General features: G+C 40.4%; 1 protein-coding gene across 4 annotated transcripts in view; it reads left to right on the plus strand.

Annotated features, from left to right (window-relative positions):
• ZNF512 (zinc finger protein 512) overlaps positions 1-23,021 on the plus strand; it is a 39,477-nt gene extending 16,456 nt beyond the window's left edge. For all 4 annotated transcript variants that reach the window (XM_003270661.3, XM_012497567.2, XM_003270662.4 and 1 more), the window contains 9 exons: positions 113-237; positions 779-865; positions 1,881-1,979; positions 2,564-2,731; positions 7,341-7,535; positions 15,090-15,191; positions 16,186-16,248; positions 17,402-17,500; positions 21,089-23,021. In XM_003270661.3, coding sequence (XP_003270709.1) covers positions 113-237; positions 779-865; positions 1,881-1,979; positions 2,564-2,731; positions 7,341-7,535; positions 15,090-15,191; positions 16,186-16,248; positions 17,402-17,500; positions 21,089-21,397 — 1,247 coding nt within the window. In that variant the 3' untranslated portion in view covers positions 21,398-23,021. The remainder of the gene's footprint in view (positions 1-112; positions 238-778; positions 866-1,880; positions 1,980-2,563; positions 2,732-7,340; positions 7,536-15,089; positions 15,192-16,185; positions 16,249-17,401; positions 17,501-21,088) is intronic.
• Positions 23,022-23,921: the final 900 nt, after the last annotated feature.

The raw sequence follows: 23,921 nt of genomic DNA on the forward strand, positions 1-23,921 counted from the left end.
TACCAGGAAAAGGAAAAACCATTTTATGATACTTTTCCTAAATCGTGGGATTATGCTTTTTGTTTCTGGAGAATACTGCAGATTACAAAGTGTTTCTTTCTCTCCTTTGTAGGCAGTTTGGAGGAGCAGTGGTACTTAGAAATCGTTGATAAAGGCAGTGTCTCCTGCCCTACCTGCCAGGCAGTGGGGAGGAAGACCATAGAGGGTTTAAAGAAACACATGGAAAACTGCAAGCAGGTTAGATATTTTGGCGTTTCATAACTGTTACGATATTTTTACCCAAACTTTAGACCTCTTTTGCTGTGTTGGATATGCTGGTTATAATGGATGAAAAGCAGCATTGTATAATAAAGGAAACATACACTTTGGATCTGACACAGTTAGGTTTGAATCTTCTCTTAGCCACATACTAGTGTGGCATTTAGCTTTTTATATGTAGATGTCAGTTTCATTTGTAAAATAGAGAAAAAATAATAAATACAAAATAATAAAAACCTTGTGTAGTCCATGAGAGGATAAGAAAGAAGTAACACAGGGCTAAGTGCCTAGCCCATTACTTGGCAAATATTCAGTTAATGGTAATTCTTACTATTTTAAAAGTGAATTGCCTTTTTTTTTGCCCTTGAAGACATGACACTGAGTTTCTGGGATTTTGAGATTTATTGACTATTGAGTTTGAGAAATAAAGGAGACATAGATGAAAGCATTTGAGTAGGACTTTGTGACATTCTGTTTCTCTGTGGAACAACCTAGCACTGAGCAGTATTTTTCCTTCTAGGAAATGTTTACTTGTCATCATTGTGGGAAACAACTTCGTTCACTGGCAGGGATGAAGTATCACGTCATGGCAAATCATAATAGTTTGGTAAGAGTGTCTTCTGTCTTTTGTGAGTGTTTGGATGTCTTTTTTATTTGAGATGGAGTCTCACTCTGTTGCCCAGGCTGGAGTGCAGTGGCACGATCTCGGCTTACTGCAACCTCCACCTCGTGGTTCAAGCGATTCTCGTGTCTCAGCCTCTTGAGTGTTTAGGACTACAGGCGTGCACCACCGCGCCCGACTGATTTTTTTGTTTTGTTTTGTTTTGTTTTTTGAGATGGAGTTTCGCTCGTTGCCCAGGCTGGAATGCAACAGTGCAAACTCGGCTCACTGCAACCTCCGCCTCCTGGGTTCAAGCGATTGATCTGCCTGAGCCTCCCAAGTAGGTGGGATTACAGGCACGCGCCACCCCACCTGGCTGATTTTGTATTTTTAGTAGAGATGGGGGTTTCTCCATGTTGGTCAGGCTGGTCTCGGTCTCCCAACCTCAGGTAATCTGCCTGTCTCGGCCTCCCAAAGTGCTGGGATTACAGGCGTGAGCCATCGCACCCAGCAATTTTTTGTATTTTTAGTAGAGATTGAGTTTCACCACGTTGGCCAGGCTGGTCTCGAACTCCTGACCTCAGGTGATCCGCCCTCCTTGGCCTGCTGAAATGCTGGGATTACAGGCGTGAGCCACCGTGCCCGGCCTGGATGTCTTTTACTTACGTGAGTGTAGATATCTCAGTGCAGATGGCTCTGGGATTTTATAAAGGTGTTAGCAAGAAGACCCTTTTGATAAAAGAGTTATGCACAACGAAACCTTTGCAGTGAATCCATAAATATTTGTGTGTTTAGGTTAGCTCCAAAGGTTCATATCCTGGGAGGTAGAGGTTCAGAACTCTTATTTCCATTATATTCACTTTGTCCAGGAGAAGATGGAGAACACCAGGAGTCAGAAAACTTGGGCTTCATTGGCACCAGCTTAGCTGCCAGTCCAATCCTTGATTCTCCTCTCATATTTTCTTCCCTGTGTCTATCTTTTCCATGAATCATCTTCTTGTTTACTTCTCTTGATTTCTAGCCCATTTTGAAAGCCGGAGATGAAATAGATGAGCCAAGTGAGAGGGAAAGGCTCCGAACAGTTCTAAAGAGACTGGGAAAGCTCAGGTGCATGCGTGAGGTAAGGGCCCAAGGACAGCAATTCCTTCTGCCTGAATTCTCAGGTCAATGTCTTTTGTTCTTCTTTCCATTTCTTCTCTTCCTCATTGTAGACTTCCTAGTTCTGCAATATCTTGGTCTCTTGAATCATTAATAGTTGTTTATTTTCTTCCTCATTTCCAAAAATTTATTTTTCTCCCCCTTGCCTTTGTTTGATGGGGTTTCCTTACCATCCTTTTTTTAATGTGATGAAGAGGATCCCAGTGACCCCTCACTGTGCTGAACTTTGGTATATATTGCTGGGTATATGATATGGGAATGGGGTTGGATCACAGACCAAGGAGAAAGCTGTGACATAGAGAAGATACACAGTTATAGTTTATCAAGGGCTGACTAAGCTGATTGAAAATCATGCTTGATCAGAGTAGGATGGCCAGAGACAAGGAAGGGTTGTGCTGATGCTGATGGGAGATGTTGGAGAGGGTCTACTGAAATCAGAGGGTCTATTTGTATTTTGTGGTGGTGAATGCTTTATGGCTGTTTAGAAATTTAGGGATCATGTCAAAAGATGTAAGATTATAGTTTAGGCTTCTCTCCTGTGTTCAGAGTTGCTCCAGTAGCTTCACCAGCATCATGGGATATCTCTACCATGTCAGAAAATGTGGCAAAGGGGCTGCAGAGCTGGAAAAGATGACCCTGAAATGTCACCACTGTGGAAAACCATATAGGTCGAAGGCTGGACTTGCATATCACCTGAGGTCAGAGCATGGGCCTGTGAGTACTGATTCCTTTCTATACCCTGCGTGGGGATGTATTTCGTGGTGAGTCCTTACCCTTCTATCTTCCCATATGTGTTTGGTTCCTCATTTGTATCCTCTTTTAATCTCTGAATGCTTGTGTGTTTATTCTCGTCTTTATTCTTTCTTTGTCCTTATTTCTGCCTTTTTAACATTATTAGGTTAGATAAATCAAAATTCAAAGTATAGTCCAGGCAGAAGTAAACTCATTATTATATATTTTATATCTTATATATTTTTATATAGTGTGTGTGTGTGTGTGTGTGTATATATATATATATATATATATTTTTTTTTTTTTTTTTTTTTTTTTTTTTTTTCCTTCAAGAGACAAGATCTTGCTGTCTCAGGCTGGAGTGCAGCGATGGGATCATAGCTCACTGCAGCCTCGAACTCTTGGGCTCAAGCCATCTTCTTGCCTCAGGCTCCTAAGTAGCCAGGACTACAGGCTTGCGTCACATGCCCAGCTAATTTTTTGTTTTTAATTTTTTGTAGAGACCGGGGTCTCATTATGTAGCACAGGCCAGTCTCAAACTCCTGGCCTCAAGCGATCCTCTTACCTTGACCTCCCAAAGTGCTGGGATTATAGGTGCGAGCCACCCTGCCCAGCCCATTATTTAATTAATTTATTTATTAATTTATGTATTTATATATTTTTGAGACGGACTTTCCCTCCGTTGCCCAGGCTGGAGTGCTGTAGAGCAATCTTGGCTCACTGCGACCTCCGCCTCCTGGGTTCAAGCGATTCTCCTACTTCAGCTTCCCGAGTAGCTGGGATTACAGGTGCGTGCCACCACGGGCAGCTAATTTTTGTATTTTTATTAGAGACGGGGTTTCACCATGTTGGCCAGGCTGGTCTCAAACTCCCAATCTCAGGTGATCTGCCCACCTCGGCCTCCCAAAGTGCTGGGATTATAGGCGTGAGCCACTGTGCCCAGCCTCATTGTTATACTTTTAAAACTAAAGGCATTCAAGCTAGAGCTTTTATGGGCATCTGTCCAGCTGGTTCCTCTTTCATTTTTTTGGTTTAAATTTTTTTTTTTCTCATTACATTTCCAAGGTTTCCCACCCTGTGGTTTCTTTTTTTTTAGAGTCATTTGTTAAGATATAATTTACACATGGTAATGTTTACCATTTTAGTGCATAATTATAAGAATTTTGACACATGTATACAGTCATGTAACTACTATCACACTCAACACATAGACTAGGCAGGGTGCCTTAGCTCACACCTGTAATCCCAGCACTTTGGGAAGCTGAGGTGGGCGGATTGCCTGAGCCCAGGAGTTTGAGACCAGGTTGGGCTACATAGTGAGACCCTGTCTCTACAAAAAATGAAAAAATAAGCCAGGCATGGTGATGTACACCTGTAGTCCCAAGTACTTGGGAAACTGAGGTGGGAGGATCACTTGAGCCCAGAAGGTTGAGGCTGCAGAGCTGTGATCATACTACTGCATTCCAGCCTGGGTGACAGAGTAAGACTCTGTCTCAAAACAAACAAAAAAAAGATGTTTTACAATTCCATCACCACTTCAAGTTGACTTGTGTCCCTTTAGTCAGCCTTTTCCTCCAGCTACAGCCCCTGGCAACCAGTGATTTATTTTCTGACCCTATAGTTTTACCCTTTTCAGAATGTCATATAAATTGAATCATACAGCATGTAGCCTTTCAGTCTGACTTCTTTCATTTACCATAATCCATTTGCGATTCATCCATGTGTTGCATGTATCATTAGTTTATTCCTTTATTTTTCTGACTAGGATTTCATTGTATGGATGTTTCAAGTTTGTTGTTTATCTACTTACCAGTTGAAGAACATTTGGTTGTTTCTAGTTTTTGACGATTACGAATAAAGCTGCTATAAACATTCACAAAGGTTTTTGGGCTGGGCATGATGACTCATGCCTGTAATCCCAGCACTTTGGGAGGCTGATACAGGTGGATCACTTGAGCTCAGGAGTTCGAGACCAGCTGGGCAACATGGTGAAACCCTGTCTCTACAGAAAATACAAAAATTAGCTGGGTGTTGGTGGTACATGCCTGTAGTCCCAGCTACTTGGGAGGTTGAGGCAGGAGGATGGCTTGAGCCCAGGAGGCAGAGATTGCAGTGAGCCAAGATGGTGCCACTGCATTCCAACCTGGGTGACAGAGCAAGACCCTGACTCAAAAACAAAAAACAAAAAGATTGTTGTGTCTTGTTTTTTTGAAACAGGGTCTCGCTCTTTTGCCCAGGCTGGAGTGCAGTGGCGCCACCTTGGCTCACTGCTACCTCTGCCTCCCGGGCTCAAGCCATCCTCCCACCTCAGCCTCCCAAGTAGCTAGGATTATAGGCGAGTGCCACCGCGCCCAGCTAATTTTTGTATTTATAGTAGAGATGGGTGTTCGCCATGTTGGCCAGGCTGATCTTGAACTCCTGGGCTCAAGTGATCTGCCTGCCTTGGCCTCCCAGAGTGCTGGGATTACAGGCGTGAGCCACTGCACCTGGCAAAAAAGGTTTTTATGTGAAAATAAATTTTAATTTCCCTTGGGTAAATACTTAGGAATGAGATTTCTGGGTCATATGATTAATGTATATTTAACTTCATAAGAAACTGCTGCATTGTTTCCCAAAGTGGCTGTGCCATTTTGCATTCCCACCAGTGAAGTATGAGAACTCCAGTTGCTTTGCATCCTTGTCTACATTTATTATTGTCAATTTTATTTTTTGATCCATTCTAATAGGTATGTAGTAGTACTTTACTGTGGTTTAAATTTTCATTTCCCTAATTACTAACAATGCTTAATCTTGTTGACCATCTTTGCATGTGCTTACTGGTGATTTGTATGTCTTTAATGAAGTGTCTGTTCAAATCCTTTGTTCATTTTGGAAGGAAGATTTTTGTTGTCTTATTAAGTTTGGGATATATTCTGGGTTTTTTATCATTCCGGATACAAGTTCTTTATCTTTTTTTTAACATTGTCTTTTGAAGAACAGAGTTTTAAATGTTGATATAGTTTGATTTATGTATTTTTTCATTTATGGATAATGCTTTTGTTATATCTAAGAAATCTTTGCTTAACTCAATGTATAATTTTCTTTTTTTTTTCTTGAGACAGAGTCTCGCTCTGTTGCCCAGGCTGGAGTGCAGTGGTGCGATCTCGGCTCACTGCAACCTCCACCTCCTGGGCTCAAGTGATTCTCCTGCCTCCGCCTCCTGAGTAGCTGGATTACGGGTGCCCGCCACTGTGCCTGGCTGATTTTTGTATTTGTAGTGAGATGGGGTTTCACCATGTTGGCCAGGCTGGTCTCGAACTCCTGACCTCAGGTGATCCACCTGCCTCAGCCTCCCAAAGTTCTGGGATTACAGGCGTGAGCCACTGTGCCTGGCCCTCAGTGTATAATTTTCTGTTGCTGCTGTGAATCACCACAAACTGAATGGCTTAGAACAACACACATTTATTATCTCACAGTTCTTTAGGTCAGAAATCCAGTTACAGGATGCCTCAGCTGGTTCCTCTGCTTAGAGTCTCACCAGGCTGGAATCTGTGTCGGTACGGCTGTTCTTTTTTAGAGGCTCTAGTGAGAGAACATGTTTCCAGACTCATTCAGATTGTTCAAGAATTCAGTTCCGTGCAGTTGCAGGAGTTCCTTTCCTTATTTGCTGTGGGCTAAGAATTCTCACTTTCCAAAGGTCACCTGCATTCCCTGGCTCATAGCTGTCTTCAAGTCAGAGACAGCAGGTTGGATGTCTCTCATGCTTTGAATCTCTCCTGCCTCTTCTTCTGCTGGATCTGTCTTACTTAAAGTCAACTAATTATAGACTTTTATCACATTTACAAAATACCTTCACATCAGTACACTTAGATTTATGTTTGATTGACTAACTGATGACTGTATCCCAGCCAACTTGACACATCAAAAAACCAACATACACAGGATCACACACATTTTCTCCCTTGCTGTCTTCTAGAAGTTTTATAGTTTTATGTTTTACATTTAGGGCTATGGTCCATTTTGAGTTAATTTTTATATATAGTGTGAGGGATGGGTTAAGATTTGTCTCTTTGCATACGAATGTGTCTTTTTAACCACTAAGAAGCCTTTTTTTTTTCTTTTTTCTTTTTTTTTTGATTTTGAGACAGAGTTTCACTTTTATCGCCCAGGCTGGAGTACAATGGTGCAATCTTCACTCACTGCAGCCTCCATCTCCCTGGTTCAAGTGATTCTCCTGCCTCAGCCTCCCGAGTAGCTGGGACTACAGGCGTGTGCCACCATGCCCAGCTAATTTTTATATTTTTAGTAGAGACAGGGTTTCACCATGTTAGCCAGGCTGGTCTCCCAACTCCTGACCTCAGATGATCCACCCGCCTCGGTCTCCCAAAGTGCTGGGATTATAGGAGTGAGCTACCACGCCTGGCCCTAAGAAGCTTTTTTTTTTTTTTTTTACCAGTAAAATATACATTAATATGGTGGAACTTGATGCTAGTGGTTAGCAATCTACTACATAGCTCTTTTGATATTTAGAGCAGGAAGCTCAGCCTTTAATCACTGGCTGTGATGGATGCCACTTATCAGGCCTATGTTTTGCTGTGTCTCATTCTTGCAGATATCCTTCTTTCCAGAGTCAGGACAGCCAGAGTGCTTAAAGGAAATGAACCTAGAGTCAAAGAGTGGGGGCCGAGTTCAGAGACGTTCTGCCAAGATAGCTGTATACCACCTGCAGGAGCTGGCCTCTGCTGAACTGGCCAAGGAATGGCCCAAGAGGAAGGTGCTTCAGGACCTGGTACCTGATGATCGAAAGGTAAGGCAGAAGCATGTATCAATTTGGGAACCATTATGTCTAACATTGTGCCTACTGTACACAGAGAAGTAAATGCACTTGAGTAAGTACGTGATAGGCAGTATTTTGTTTGTTTATCCTTGGAGATAGAGTACATCTGATCTAGCTTCAGTGTTTGGGGATTCAGTTAGGTTCTAGAGTGACAGTCTGTTTCATAAGTTCCTTAAAGAGCCCTCTTAATTCTGGATTAATTCCAGAGGGAACCTGAATTCTCAGATTAGATTTTTGTGTAATGTGTTTTTGTTTTGCTAGTTCATATGTGGTAGTTTATATTTAGTTGAGATAAGTGGTTTCAGTTTGTTTTGTAGTAACAGAACTCCTCTCCCCCGCTTTTTTCAAAATAAAATCCTATGCAAAACACCAGTATATAAAATAACTTAAAAACAGATTTGCTCTGAGTAGCTGTGAGTAGTGAGCCCAAAGCCTTGTCTACTTGGCCTTCTTCTTCTTGATACTTTTATTGTTCCCCTACACGGCCCCAAGCATACTTCTGAGGGGTGCAGAACCTGTTTGGAAGCCCTTGGATCTATTAGAATCTATTGGAATAGATCATAGAGGAAGGGGCATTATTTAGCCAAAAGGAGACAAGGATATATGACTATTGGATAGTCTTGGGAACAGGTTGAAGGGATACGTAATAAGGAGTAAGAGAGGAGCAAAGGGCCTCTTATTCTCCAGGGTATCAAGAAGTTCACATTTGGCATAGGGCTCTGACCTATGTGAGAGTAATGTTATGTCTTATAAGAAAATAAGGCTGGGTACAGTGGCTCAAGGCTGTAATCCTAGTACTTTGGGAGGCCGAGGCAGGTGGATCATGAGGTCAAGAGATCGAGACCATCCTGGCCAACATGGTGAAACCCCCTGTCTACTAAAAATACAAAAATTAGCCTGGTGTGGTGGCAGGTGCCTGTAATTCCAGCTACTCAGGAGGCTGAGACAGGAGAATCGCTTGAACCCGGGAGGTGGAGGTTGCAGTGAGCCAAGATTGGACCACTGCACTCCAGCTTGGGTGACAGAGTGAGACTCTGTCTCCAAAAAAAAAAGGAAAAGAAAAGAAAAGAAGGTCAAACCCTAGTTTCTAATACTTATGTCTTCTTTGGTCTAAAAATTAGTCCAGGGTGGTAGGTGTGCACTCTTGGTGGACGCTCCTGGTGTCCAAGGAGTTGGATTGTATTTTTGAATATTAGAGTGTACTTTCTTGTTTTGGACTTATTTCTACACTTTTTTTTTTCCTGCTACAGGCTAAAGTACATGGCTATCTAAATCCAATTTAAATGTGGGTTTTGCACAGTGATATTTATCTCATGATATTACAGTCAGGTTTCACTATGCATAGGATGTCATAAGGAAATTTAAATATTTGTTAACTGGCTGGGCGCAGTGGCTCACGCCTGTAATCCCAGCACTTTGGGAGGCTGAGGTGGGTGAATCACGAGGTCAGGAGTTCGAGACCAGCCTGGTCAACATGATGAAACCCCATCTCTACTAAAAATATTTTTAAAATTAGTGGCTGGGCACAGTGGCTCACACCTGTAATCCCAGCAATTTAGGAGGCTGTGGTGGGCCGATCACCTGAGGTCAGCAGTTTGAGAACAGCCTGGGTAACATGGTGATACCGCTTCTCTATTAAAAATACAAAAATTAGCTGGACGTGGAGGCAGGCGCCTGTAATCCCAGCTACTCGGGAGGCTGAGGCAGGAGAATTGCTTGAACCTGGGAAGCAGACATTGCAGTGAGCCAAGATTGCACCATTGCACTCCAGCCTGGGCGACAAGAGCGGAAATCTGTCTCAAAAAATAAAAAAAAATTAGCCAGGTGGGACACACCTGTAGTCCCAGCTGTAGTCTCAGGTACTGGGGAGGCTGAGGCAGGAGAATCGTTTGAACCTGAGAGGCGGAGGTTGCAGTGAGCCAAGATCATGCCACTGCAATCTAGCCTGGGCCACAGAGCAAGACTTCATCTCAAAAAAATGACAATAAAAATAAATAAATATTTGTTGCCCGGTGTGATGGCTCACACCTGTAATCGTAGCACTTTGGGAGTCCAAGGCGGGTGGATCACGAGGTCAGGAGATTGAGACCATCCTGGCTACCACGGTGAAACCCCGTCTCTACTAAAAATACAAAAAATTAGCTGGGCGTGGTGGTGCTTGCCTGCACTCTCAGCTACTTGGGAGGCTGAGGCAGGAGATTCACTTGAATCCGGGAGGCAGAGGTTGCAGTGAGCCGAGATTGCGCCACTGCACTCCAGCCTGGGTGACAGAGCAAGACTCCATCTCTAAAATAAATAAATAAGTAAATATTTGTTAACTCATTGATAAAGTTGGGTATTCTCATCTAGCAGATGCTTTCCTAAAATCATCAAATAGGTTATATATGTATGTGTATATATATATATATATATATATATATATTTTTTTTTTTTTTTTTTTTTTTTTTTTTTGAGACAGCGTCTTGCTCTGTCACCAAGGCTGGAGTGCAATGGCGCGATCTCGGTTCACTGCATCCTCTGCCTCCCAGGTTCAAGTGATTCTCGTGCCTCAGCCTCCCAAGTAGCTGGGATTACAGGCACATACAACCACGCCCAGCTAATTTTTTGTAGAGATGGGTTTTGCCATGTTGCCCACGCTGGTCTCAAACTCCTTAGCTCAGGCAATTCACCTGCCTCGGCCTCCTGAAGCGCTAGGATTACAGGCGTGAGCCACTGTGCGTGGCCTGGTTTATATTTTTGACAGCGTATAGATAAAAGGCATTATTCTTTCTTAAATATAAAAATTTAATCTTTTTGAGTGATAACATATTCTTCAAATGGTTCAAAAACTCAAAATGATGCTAAACATTGAATTAGCCCACTCCCACCTTGTCCTTATTCTGTCCTGTCCCCACGGTTAACCATTCTTATTAGCTTCTTGTGTATCTTTCCACTGTTTCTTGATGTACATATAAGCAATGTGTATTCTTTCTTAAAAACTTTTAATTTTGAAATAATTTTAGACTAGTTAGCAAAGTTTCCAAATGCTCTTCACCTAGCTTCTCCTAATGCCAACATCTTACATAACCATACCTTAGGATATTATCAGGATACCATATTTTATTTCATTTCTGTGTCTCCTTAGTCTCTTCCAATCTGTTATAGTTCCCCTGGCTTTGTCTTTTGTGTCCTTGATGCTGTTGAAGAGAACTGGCTGGTTATTTTGTAGAATGTTCCCCAACGTGGATTTGCATGATGTTTTCTCAAGATTAGGTTGAGAGTTCTGTATGTGTTTGGCAAGAATACCACTGAAGCAATGTTGGCCCTTTTCCATGTATCATATCAAAAGGTATATGATGTTGATATGTCTCTTACTGATGATGATAATTTTGATCAGTTGCTTAGGGTGTGTTTTCTAAGTATCTCAATGGCAAAACTACAATCTTCCCATTTGTAATTAGTGAATATTTCGTGGGGAGATGGAATATGCACATATCCTGTTTCTTATCATACTGTTGCCTTCTTAGATTAGCATCCATTGACGATATTTGCCAGTAACAGTTTTTTTTTTTTTTTGGAGACAGAGTCTCACTCTCTCACCGAGGCTGGAGTGCAGTGGCGTGGTCTCGGCCCATTGCAACCTCTGCCTCCCGGGTTCAAGCAATTCTTCTGCCTCAGCTTCCTGAGTAGCTGGGACTACGGGTGTGCACCACCACACCAGGCTAATTTTTGTAGTTACAGTAGAGACGGGGTTTCACCATGTTGGCCAGGCTGGTCTCGAACTCCTGACCTTGTGATCCACCCCCTAGAGTGCTGGGATTACAGGCGTGAACCACTGAGCCTGGCCGCCTGCAACAGTTATGCCTGTGATGTTTACATAATGATTTTCAGTTTCCATCATTTTTTCTATGATTATTGATTAGAACTCTACTGTGAAAAGATCTGTTGTTTTTCTCTATTTATTTGTATAAGTAAAGACTCAATGATGTTTATTTTATTTCATGGGTTATAATCCAATGCTATTATTATTTATTTTGCTGCTCAGCGTGTCCCGGATTTGGCAGTTGAGAGTTCTTTCAAGTGGGCTCCTGTGTCTTTTTGACATCCCCTATCCTTTTTTGAGAAGATTTTTTACTTTATGACATGATAAGACAGGCCGTAGGCTTATCTTCCATTTTTCCTGCCCCAGCCCTGGAATCAACCATTTCTCTAAGGAATCCTGGTTCCTTTTATTAAAGAATATATTTAGAAGTGAATATTTAAGTGCTAGTTCTACTGGAGTGTCATTGTTTCTGTGCCTTCTTGGTGGATAGAGTTAGGATATAAAGGCATGTATAGTCATACATGCACACATACACATCCATATTTATTTTTATGGCTGTCTATCTGTATGTATATTAAAAGCCATGAGACCTTCATTTCCAGTCCAACACCACAAGTTTCCTTCTAGCCTTCCTTTTTCTGTATTTGTAACTTCTTTCTCCAACAGTGAGAAAACTGGTTCTCATTATCCACAGTATATTTACTTATTTGCTCAATTCTAGTAGTATATAAAATAGTTTCAGAATTACCAACTCATTCTCTTGTAAAAAACAAACTTTCTATATTTGTGTATACTTATTTTCATCTTGAGCCTTACAGTATATAGTGAAAATAGTATTTTCCAAAGTTACTGAGGTTGGTTTTTTCTTTTCTGCCCCCATCATTGTGTCACTTATTTGTAATAGGTTAATGTGTTATTTTTATTAAGTTTTGGATTTCCCCTACATCCTATTTAATGTAACTATTCATTTATTTTGAGAGAATATAAAACCACCATGGTTCTAAATCAGACCTATTCAAAGAGATATGTTCTGAGTCACTACTCCTCATCCCAACTATTCCATTCCCATTCCCCTTTTCTTTCTACTGTGTTCCCAGCTACCTCCAAAGATAACCAAACTCATTCATTTTTAGTTTATCCTTCCTGTATTTTTATGTGATGGATCATCAGATACATGTGTATTTTCTTATATCCCCTTCTTTCTTACTACAGATAATTTTTTTGATACTCTGCTTTATTTCACTTAATAATATAGTTGTGGCCGGGTGTAGTGGCTCACACCTGTAATCCCAGCACTTTGGGAGGCCAAGGCAGGCAGATCATGAGGTCAAGAGATTGAGACCATCCCGGCCAACATGGTGAAACCCTGTCTGTACTAAAAATACAAAAATTAGCTGGGCATGGTGGCGCACACCTGTAGTCCTAGCTACTTGGGAGGCTGAGACAGGAGAATAGCTTGAACCCAGAAGGCGGAGGTTGCAGTGAGCCAAGATAGCATCACTGGACTCCAGCCTGGGCAACAGAGCAAGACTCCGTCTCAAAAAAATGTATATATATATATATATATATATATATATATATATATATACACACACATATATATACACACCCACATATATATACATATATACACATATATACACATATATACACATATATAAATACATATATATAAGTATATATATACACACACATATTATATATATGTATATGTGTATATATATGTGTATATATATATATATATATACAGTTGTCCCTCAGTACATGTGGTGCGTTGGTTCCAGGACCTCTGTGAATACCCAAATTTGTGCATACTTAAGTTCCTCAGTCAGCCCTGCCAAACCTGTGTATATGAAAAGTGGTCTTCTGTATAGATGGGTTTTGTGTACTGAGAATACAGTATTTTTGATCCTTGTTTGGTTGAAAAAATCCACATATAAGTGGACCTGCACAGTTCAAACTCATGTTCTTCAACGGTCAACTGTGTATCCTGGAAATTACTCCACATGTGTTCATAAAAATCATCCTCATCTTTTTTATAGCTGGATAGTACTTCATTTACATAAATATGATAGTTTATTACTATTACTAATACGATAGTTTATTACTATCATATTTATGATAGTAAATATGTATCATATTTGATACATTTATAATTATATAAACTATGTACTATGGAGCTGTAAAAAAGATTTTAGATAGGCCCATTTACACTAGCTTCAGAGGAGACTAAATGCTTATAAATAAAGCCACTTCTGTACTCTATAAAAGTATTGTGTACTCCATTCTTTTACAGATTTACCAGAGGTTCTTTGGGCTACCTTCCTTACTTCCTCCATTACCTTTATGGGCTTTGGGTGTGTTTTTTTGTTGCAGAGAATCAGCTTCTTTTCAGACACTTCCATTGTCAAAGCAGAAAGATTGTTTACTCACCAGAAATACAGCTATTTACCTATGGTGGACTTTGCAAGAACTGTCTGTGCAGGTTGCTCTCTGCTCTCTGGAAACTCTAGTTGTAGTTGTAAGGAGAGATCAGCTCACGTCAAAGCCTGTAAAAAGAAGTGCTAGAAATAATTCTACTTTTGTTTTTGTTTGTTTTTTTTTTTTTTTTTTTGAGACGGAGTCTCGCTCTGTCGCTCAGGCTGGAGTGCAGTGGCGCAATCTCGGCTCACTGCAAGCTCCGCCTCCTGGGTTCCCGCCATTCTCCTGCCTCAGCCTCCCCTAGTAGCTGGGACTACAGGCGCCCGCCACCATGCCCGGCTAATTTTTTTTTGTATTTTTAGTAGAGACGGGGTTTCACCGTGTTAGCCAGGATAGTCTCGATCTCCTGACCTCGTGATCCGCCCGCCTCGGCCTCCCAAAGTGCTGGGATTACAAGCGTGAGCCACCGCGCCCGGTGAAATAATTCTACTTTTGAAGTATAAGCAGATATTATGTATTCTATTCCCTTATTCCTCTCACATCCCTGTTTTATGTTGAACCTTCATTTTTTTATTTTAGAATTTTAAAAATACCAAAATTAGCATGTTATAATTGAAGAAAAATTAAAAATGCAGATAAATAGGAAAAAATATTAAAATGATTCAAAATTCTACCAGAGATGTAGTCCCAGCTACTCGGGAGGCTGAGGCAGGAGAATGACGTGAACCCAGGAGGCGGAGCTTGCAGTGAGCCGAGATCGTGCCACTGCACTCCAGCCTGGGCGACAGAGCGAGGCTCCATCTCAAAAAAAAAAAAAAAATTCTACCAGAGAATACCACTGTTAATATTTTGATTTATACACTTCTAACCTTTTACTCATCTACATTTATTTGTATGACTCAGTATACGAATGCGAATTTGTATCCCTTTCTCTCTTTTAACATTTTTTAAATTTATTTTTTTCTTTCCTAATCATTAGAACCTATGAATCTCTCTTTTTAAACACATATTTTAATTCTATGTAGTACTCTGTAGCTTTTTTTTCTTTTTAAACTGTAGGTGAAGTATTATATCTGAGTCTCTTGTCCTCTGTTAAAAATCAAACTTTTCTAAGACAAACAATAGACCATTATACTTAATCAGTTTCAGGTACTTTGCAGGGTCTTATATCTTACAGTTTTTTTGTGTACAGGAGTATAGATTTCAGAATTATATAACCTAAGGAGTTGGGTGTGAAACTTTTGGGATATTTTGGTTGGGAGTTGGATTTATCTAATGTTTCTGGTTGTCTTGTCTTGTAGTTAAAATATACTCGTCCAGGGCTACCTACCTTCAGCCAGGAAGTACTACATAAATGGAAGACAGATATCAAGAAATATCATCGTATTCAGTGTCCTAACCAGGTGGTTCTTTCTCATTCATTTATTCAGTAAATGTTTATCAAGCATCTGCTCTTGCTTCTGTTATTTATTCCTTCATGACAAAATACCTGAACCTCAGTGGCTTAAAACAATTATTTTATTTGTTCTCAATTCCATAGAGCGATAATTCTATAAAGGCTCAGCCGGGCAGTTCTCCTGCGATATGTACCATCAGCTGGAATCGCTCATGAAAGTGCATTCAGCTGGAAACTCAGACTGGAATGTTCAAGATGGTTTCTGTGCAGCTGCATTTATCTAGGAGCTTGGCTGTCCATATGGCCTCTCTCTCTAGCAGAGTAGTTGGGCTACCAGCAGGGTACACAGTGACTGACTTCTCAGAGAATATTTTGAGATCATGAAAGCAGGGCTGCAGATCTTTTAAAATCTAGCTTCAGAATTTGCACAGCATGACTTCCATGGTGTTTTATTGATCAAAGGAATCATGGGACTAACCCAGATTCACAGGAAGGGTAAATAGACTCCACTTCTTGATGGCAAGAGTGGAAGAGAATTTGCAGCCATCTTTATTTTTACGATTTTAAAAATATTTTTATTTTCTAGAGTCAAGATGAGGGAGAGAGAGCCATCTTTAAACTATCACAGCTATAGTAGATTCAGTACTTTGCAGAGGAGTAAATATAAAAGAAGTGGGAACACATTTGCACTAAATAAAGCAGATTAAAAAAAAAACTATATAATTTTCCATGTTTCTCTTCAGTGTCAGAGAAAGTACTGAGGGAAGGAAATGGCTTAATCTTTCCTAAACAACTTGTTCACCTTCCGTTTCTTTTCTTTTTAGCTTTCCTTGGCTTTCCTTCTTTTGCGGCTTACATGTATATTCTTTTTTCATTTGGTTTGTGGCACAAATTATTGGTTTTCTTCCTTCAGGTGTGGAGTTGGTCAGTGTAAATGGCCAGATTGTTCAGAGAAGGGAGCTATTTGGCATAGTCTTCACACTATTTCTTCTCTTTTGCAGGGCTGTGAGGCTGTCTACAGTAGTGTATCTGGCCTTAAAGCTCACCTGGGCTCTTGTACATTGGTTTGTAACTTTTTAAACTTACTATCTTAACATGTCCTCTAAAATAGTCTGACGTGGAAGAGAATTCAGTTTAGGTGAACAGCTAATTGTCCTGTTTACCATTATCTTCAGAGGCTGCTTTAGTTTTTTATGTCTCTAAGATTCTTGGTCTGGTATTGGGTGGGATGCCAGGGCGTGTCCAAGACTTAGAAAAGATCACCATAGTCACAAGTCATTATCAATTTAAAGGAATTCGGAGAAAAATATATTTGTTCTGAGTTCCTATCCCTGAATTCGAAGAGATTCAGCTCCTTGCATTTGAGCATCTCCTACACTGGGCCTGCCTTGTTTGGGTGGGCCTAAAACTTTGTAGAACAATCACCTTACATGTGCTTACCTGGATTGGTAAAGATCCTCTATACCCATCTGAACCATACTGGCCTCTGGGGATGGGAGGTGGGATAGGGTGTCAGGCTAACAGCCATTCACCTCACTGAATCTTTTCCATGTTGACCCAGGTGTCCTACAACCTACCAGCCATGGGAATTGCTGCCATTTTCCAATCTCCTCACACAAAATGAGCACCATGGAAACCTGAAGCTTCAGGAGGGGAGAGAAGTCTCAGTTCAAGGCAACAAGGGAGTTGTAGGCATCTAAACCAGATATGTCCAGGAATGCTTAGGAGTTTGTCATCTTGATCCTAGTTTCTGAGTCCTTAAACTAGGTATTATGGATGGCACTCTTCTAATTCTGGATTTTGAAGGCACTTTTTGCGACAGTGGATCATAGTGGGAAGAATTGTACGTTGGCGCCTCTGGTGAATTTTGGGCATTTGATCATTTTGGGGGAGGAACCAGGACAACCTGGAAGTGAAGTGAAAGGAACATAGGAAGGTAGAAAGATGTGGCATATTACCTGAGAAAAAGTAGGGGACTTTCAGGTTGTGTTGAATTAGGGTGGGTGATTGGAACAGAATTGCACTAGGATGGATTTATGTTGGTAATCATTCATCCAAGCTGGTTTTCCTAAATCTGTTACTATATTGGATCTTTTTCCTTCTTATCTTTGCTGAAGTAGAATTCCCTCTTTTCATCTCTAACAATCCCTACACATAGCCCAGGTATGTGTTTCTGAATTTACCAATAATTCTTTTTTGTTTCTCTCTTGGAAATAGGGAAACTTTGTGGCTGGAAAATACAAATGTCTTCTATGTCAGAAAGAATTTGTGTCAGAGAGTGGTGTCAAGTATCACATCAACTCTGTCCATGCTGAGGTGAGGTTTTTGTAATCCTGTGGGCCTGATATATAAGCCACAAGAGAGGTAGACTTTGTCCCTATTGTTATGGACTAAGGCTGTCAAGGAAAGTATCTCTAAAGTGGCTACCAGAGACATTAGAGTTAAAATATTCTCTAAACTTAGATATATAATTGTATTTTTCTGTGAAAGTATTTGAAATCACTGTGAGGGGTGGGCGGGGTGGCTCATGCCTCTAATCCCAGCACTTTGGGAGGCCAAGGCAGGAGGATCGCTTGAACCCAGGAGTTTGAGGCTGCAGTGAGCTGGTTGTGCCACTGCACTCCAGCCTAGGCAACAGAGATCCTGACTAAAAAAAAAAAAAAAAAATCACTGTGACTGTAAGCATCCTTGAACTCTTTTTTTTTTAGACAGAGTCTCACTCTGTTGCCCAATCTGGAGGGCTCACTGCAACCTCCACCTCTCGGGTTCAAGCAATACTCCCTGAGTAGCTGGGATTACAGGCACCTGCCACCATGCCTGGCTAATTTTTGTATTTTCAGTAGAGATGGGGTTTTGCCATGTTGGCCAGGCTGGTCTTGAACTCCTGACTTCAGGTGATCCACTTGCCTCGGCCTCCCAAAGTGCTAGGGTTACAGGTGTGAGCCACTATGCCTGGCCTGAACTCTTCTAATTCCTTTAAATCCAATTAAGTCAAACATTTGGGAACCAGGTTGAGTTTACATGTTTGAAATTCTTGTTTCACAGTGATCTCTATACGTTCATGCCTTCTAGCATTCTAATGTCTTCCGGCAACCCATTTTTAAGGCTGTTTAAAATACTGGATAAAACAACTAAAGGACATTATTGAGACAGTTGGGGAAATTTGAATGCTCACTATATTAAATAATAGTATTGTGTCAGTGTTAACATTCCCAAAGGTGATAGTTGTAGTCATGCAGGAGAATGCCCTTGTTCTTAGGCAGATATATGCCGAAGTGTTTAGGGATGAAGTATTATGATGTCTGCAACTAACTTGCACATAGTTCAGCAAAAGAAAGAAGGAGGGAAGAAGGAAGAGAGGAAGGAGATTAACAATGGTAAATTTGATTGTTCATTGAACTGTTACAACTTTTCTGAAGGTTTGTAATTTTTCAAAATAAAAAAATTGTAAAATTGTGTATAAAAATGCTTTAAAGTTCAGAAGGTCAAGGGTTTTCTCTTGGGGAAGGTTTTTTAGTAATAGAGGTGAACAGAGAAATTGTTTATGATATAATTAAATAGTCCTACTACAACAGCTTAGGAATACAATTTGCATTCTCTTGGAATATCTTACTGCAGAAACTATTGCTGCCTGATGTGGAAAAATAAAGGGAACACCTTTATTTATTTTCTGCCCTCAAATTTGGTAGTACTTAACAATGTGAGCTTTAATTACTTCCATAAAATTTGGTTTCTGTTGCTTTACTGGCATAAGCTTTCAGAATCCCTAGCCAAAATCTGAGATGTCTTCTGAAGGCAGTCATATCTTTTTAGTAATAATAGCATATCTTTTTTTGCTTTAGGAAGTATTTAAAAGGTAATTATTGGCCGGGCACGGTGGCTCACGCCTGTAATCCCAGCACTTTGGGAGGCCGAGGCGGGCAGATCACCTGAGGTCAGGAGTTCGAGACCAGCCTGGCCATCATAGTGAAACCCCGTCTCTACTAAAAAGTTAGCTGGGCGTGGTGGCGGGCACCTGTAATCCCAGCTACTTGGGAGGCTGAGGCAGGAGATTTGCTTGAACCCGGGAGACGGAGGTTGCAGTGAGCCAAGATTGTGCCACTGCACTCCAGCCTGGGCAACAGAGCAAGACTCTGTTCAAAAAAAAAAAAAAGGTAATTATCTCCTGACAAAATCTGGCCTTTATATAGTTAAATGGTTTGTCTATTTTCTTCCTAAAAAGTTAAAACCAACAGAGTTGGAACCAACAAATTTCACTTGGTTTGGGGCATGCTCCCAGGCATTTGTTTATTGATTTATGCCTCTATTTATGAATTTTGTGGGTGGTAAAACATCTTTACCCTGTTTCTTCCTCCCTCCATCACATTTTCTTACACTACTTTTTTTTTTTTAACAGAAAATTTCAAACACATGAAAGTAGAGAAAATAGCATAATGAACCCAGTATGCTGTCAGCCATCCTCAGCAATCATCAGTGTATGGCCAATCTTGTGTCATTTATAACCTCACTTTTCTCCTCCCTTAAAGGCTTACTTTAAAGCAAATTCCACATATAATTTCAGCTGTAAGTGCTTCTTTCAATATGTATCTGTAAGAGATAAGGACTTTTGAAAACATATGACCACAAACATTATTATACCTAAAAAAGTTAAGAATTTTAATATTATCATATATCTAGTTATTATTTAAATTTCCCTGATTATCTTATAATGTTTTTTCAGAGTTGATTTATTCAAATTAGGATCTAAAACAAGGTCTAAACATTGCATTTGTTTGTTTTAATCTAGAGCAGCACTATCCAAAAAAAAGTACTGTGAGCCATGTATGTAATTTAAAATTTTCTAGTAGCCACATTAAAAAAGTATTTTAAAAAGATGAAATTGTTAATAATTTATTAAGCCCAATATATCTAAAATTATTTTTAACATGTAAATCAATAAATTATTGAGATATTTTACATTTTTTTCATAGCAAGTCTTTGAAATTTGGTGTATATTTTACATGAAAGCATATCTTAATTTGTTCTACTCACATTTAAACACATCACTTACCAAATGTGGCTAGTGGCTATCTCATTGCATGGTGCAAGACTAAAAGCTTCCTTTTCCTTTTTACAAATTTGCCATTTATTGAAGAAACTGGATCACTTGTCACATACATGTACCCACATTCTGGAATTTTGCTGATTGCACCCTATGGTAGTATTCCTTTATTCTGGCTATTTCCTTTTTTGCTTTTTGTTGTTGTTGTTGTTTGTTTTTGAGGTACAGGGACCACTGCAGTGGAGTCTTCCAGTGGGGCAGAGAGATTGGGCTCAACTCCCTATTCTGGCTTTTCCTATGAATTGGTAGATTTAAAAGATTGAACAGATCACCTGATAAGATTGAAGTTCTTTCTTTTTTGGCAAAAATACTTTATAATTGGATTTCATGTCCCCTACCCCTTAATTTCTTAAAGTGAGCCTCGAAAATGTTAAGTAATTTCCCCATGGTCACGTATCTAGAAACAGAGCTGGGATTTGGACCCAGGGGGCCTGGCTGCAAAATTTGTGCTCTTAGTTACGATGCCATCATGGAATAAAAATCTCCTATGGCTCAGTGTGTTACGACTCATGATGAGATTTATACTCAGGAGATATAAGAGTGGGATGATGCTAAGTAAACGGACTTTGTAGATCATTTGTTAAAGTCCCTAGAATTACACCTTACAAAATGTGTGCTTATAATAGCTGCTCTGTATTGGATTTCTCCATCTGAAAATATAGAATCCTGAGGTATGGTTCCATATCTGTTTCCTTCTTACTGTGTTCTGCCCTAATCATGCCTTTTTTCCATTCTTCCTCCACCTTTCTTTATGTTCTTCACTATATTTTCGACTGGATGACATTTCTATTTTGCCTCTCTAGGACTGGTTCGTTGTAAACCCAACAACAACCAAAAGCTTTGAAAAGCTGATGAAGATAAAGCAGCGGCAGCAAGAAGAAGAAAAGCGGAGGCAGCAGCACAGGAGCAGAAGGTCTCTAAGAAGGCGGCAGCAGCCTGGCATTGAGCTTCCCGAGACAGAGCTGAGTCTTAGAGTAGGGAAGGATCAGAGGAGGAATAATGAGGAACTGGTAGTGTCAGCCTCCTGTAAGGAACCAGAGCAGGAGCCAGTGCCAGCACAGTTCCAGAAAGTAAAGCCCCCAAAGACTAATCATAAACGAGGAAGGAAATAGGCAGTCAGTGTAAAAGCACTCCTAGGAAAGCAGATGTGATGCTGTTGTCACGGGGACCTGTGCTGGGAGGACTGAGTGAAGATTCTTTCAGCGTTTGTGTAAGGCTGTGACTTTCTCAGCTCCTTCCTCCTGTGTAAATTTCACTGTCTTCCCTTCTTACACTTTGATTCCCCCCTCCCCTTTTAGTAGGTTTTCCTGCTATTCCTCGTCAAGTCCTCTTGTTTTTTTTATCTTGCCCAAAGAGCTCCCTCTCAAGGCTCTTGCCCTGTACAAAACTAAGAAAACTTTTTGGTTGTCCTTTCCTTCCTGGGGTATAGAATGTTCTTGGAAGCTCCATTGATTTAGTAGCTGCTCCATCATCTAGCTTGTGAAACCATTCCAAACTAATTTTTTAAAACCATAACTGTTTAGTCATTTTGTATTTGTGATATAACAAGTCTAGAAGCTAGAATTGTTGTCATTCACATAATAAGATTACACTGTCTCCTTGGGAAACAAACTTTATGGAGGCTGTTTGTCCTCTCAATATGGTTTTAAGATTGAAAGTAAGAAAATGGATTTAGGATGAAAAATCTAGAACTACCCTATGCTGTTTATACTGGGAAATGCTTTGTACCAAGTAGCAATGACTAGACCCACAGACATGAAAAGCAGCCTTAGGAGTAACATGACCCAAACATTAAAATGACAGGAAAGAGAAAGTAAAAGCAGCAATAAATACTGCCCCAACTTTCCTGGAGCCTGAGGCCTCATCCATAGCTATGATCACTTGCCCCCTGAAGCTTATTTTTGCTTCTTTGGTTTTAAGAATTGAGAAGTATCACATTGCCCCTGATGTTTTGACAGTCTCCTAGTGCTCCTGGTAGTGCCACTAAAGGAAAACCAAGGTGCGCATTCCTTCTCCCTGGACTTTACCTCACTTGTTAGTCTACGCCCCACTGTTTTCACCCATCCCCTTAGCTAACTTCTGTCTTTTTGAATTTTCTGAGAATATTGTCCTATCCTCTTTTATATATGGAGTTCTCTCCTCTTTATATCCTGAGACTTTGACACCAGATGTAGATATTTATCTGGAGCTGGAAAGAAAAATTCTTTTTCTGTACCTCATGCCTACCTGGTAATGTTTAATGGGTTATTTCTCTTTGAGGGTGGTGGCTTTCTCTGGAACATGGTTAGAGCAGCTTTGTTGTCGTGTTTCTGGATTCTCTTCCCCGTTTTGCATAAATATTGGTCTTATATATTCTTGCCTATTTTGTGGCATATGCCACATAAAAAATGAACCCTGATATAGACAAGTACTACCTTTTCAAATTCTGAAAGGCTATTACCACTTTAACTCTTTTTGCTCCTCCAAATAGCTTTAAAATGTGGGCTTTTGTGAAGACCACTTTCAAACAAGGGAGCACTGAAACCTGAATTGGATACTGCCAGAATAGGTAGTTTTGAAACAAGTTAAGGACATGGTATATGCACTCTGCATTTTCATTGGCAGTGTGCCCTTAAAGCCCTTTCAGTAGATGAGGGTTGTCAGGGAGGAGAAATGAAGAAGCTATATTAATTTCTGGTGAGTAAGACCTGGGGAATGTTTGGCAATGACAAAAGAAATAAATGACTCTCGGAAAGATGTTTCCAGTGTTCTTTGACGCCGACCTGCTGCATGACTTCTTGACACTGTATGGGGGTAAGAAGATGGCTAGAGATGGGGGTGAGTTTGAAATAAATTCCACATGCAGTTGTCTCAGTAGTTCTTTGGTTCCTGAATTATGCTGGTTAAAGTGAGTAGTTTGAGATTAAAGTGAATTAGTATAGGAAACTTGCCCAGTTTCATCCAGGGACCCCTTGCAGGCATTCCTTTCCTTTTTCCTGACCAAGACCAGGGATCAGCAGGACTCATTATAGACTATTCTAATCACAGTATTGAGTTTTAAAGTTTTTTTTTTTTTTTAAATTCATTAGACTAACAAACTAAGTTTGACTGTATTACGAACTTTCATACATGGTTTGGAATGCAAATTGGTACAATCACTTCAAAAGTGATTTGGCTGTATCTAGCAGAGTTGAAGATGACTTAGCAGTTTCTCTCCTGGGTATACACAGAGTAACTCCTCTTGTCCAGGCATACCAAGAGACACAAAAAAGAATGATTATTGCAGTACAGTTTACAATAGAGAAATACTGAAACATGTGTCAGAGATCTACTTTCACTTTTGCAAGTTACGGGATTATAGGACAAATGGCTAGACTGTATTTCCCAGTTATCCCCCTTCCCTCCACTCTCTAGTGAAGGAGAAGCCAGCTAACTCCTTTCCCATGGAATGTGAGTGGAGTGATGAATGCCACTTGCAGGTTAGAACTTTTGAGTGGGTGTACCTCCAAGCTTTCTTTACCCTTCCTCTGGCTAAATGCAGATGATGATGGGGCCCTAGGAGATGGAAGAACACAAAATGGAAGATATCTTGAGTCCCTGAATCACCTCCTGAAGGAGAGCCACTTGCCAACCAGGAACATGTATCTGAGACTATTA

The sequence above is a fragment of the Nomascus leucogenys genome, chromosome 19 (genome assembly GCF_006542625.1).
Source record: "Nomascus leucogenys isolate Asia chromosome 19, Asia_NLE_v1, whole genome shotgun sequence".
NCBI lineage: Eukaryota > Metazoa > Chordata > Mammalia > Primates > Hylobatidae > Nomascus > Nomascus leucogenys.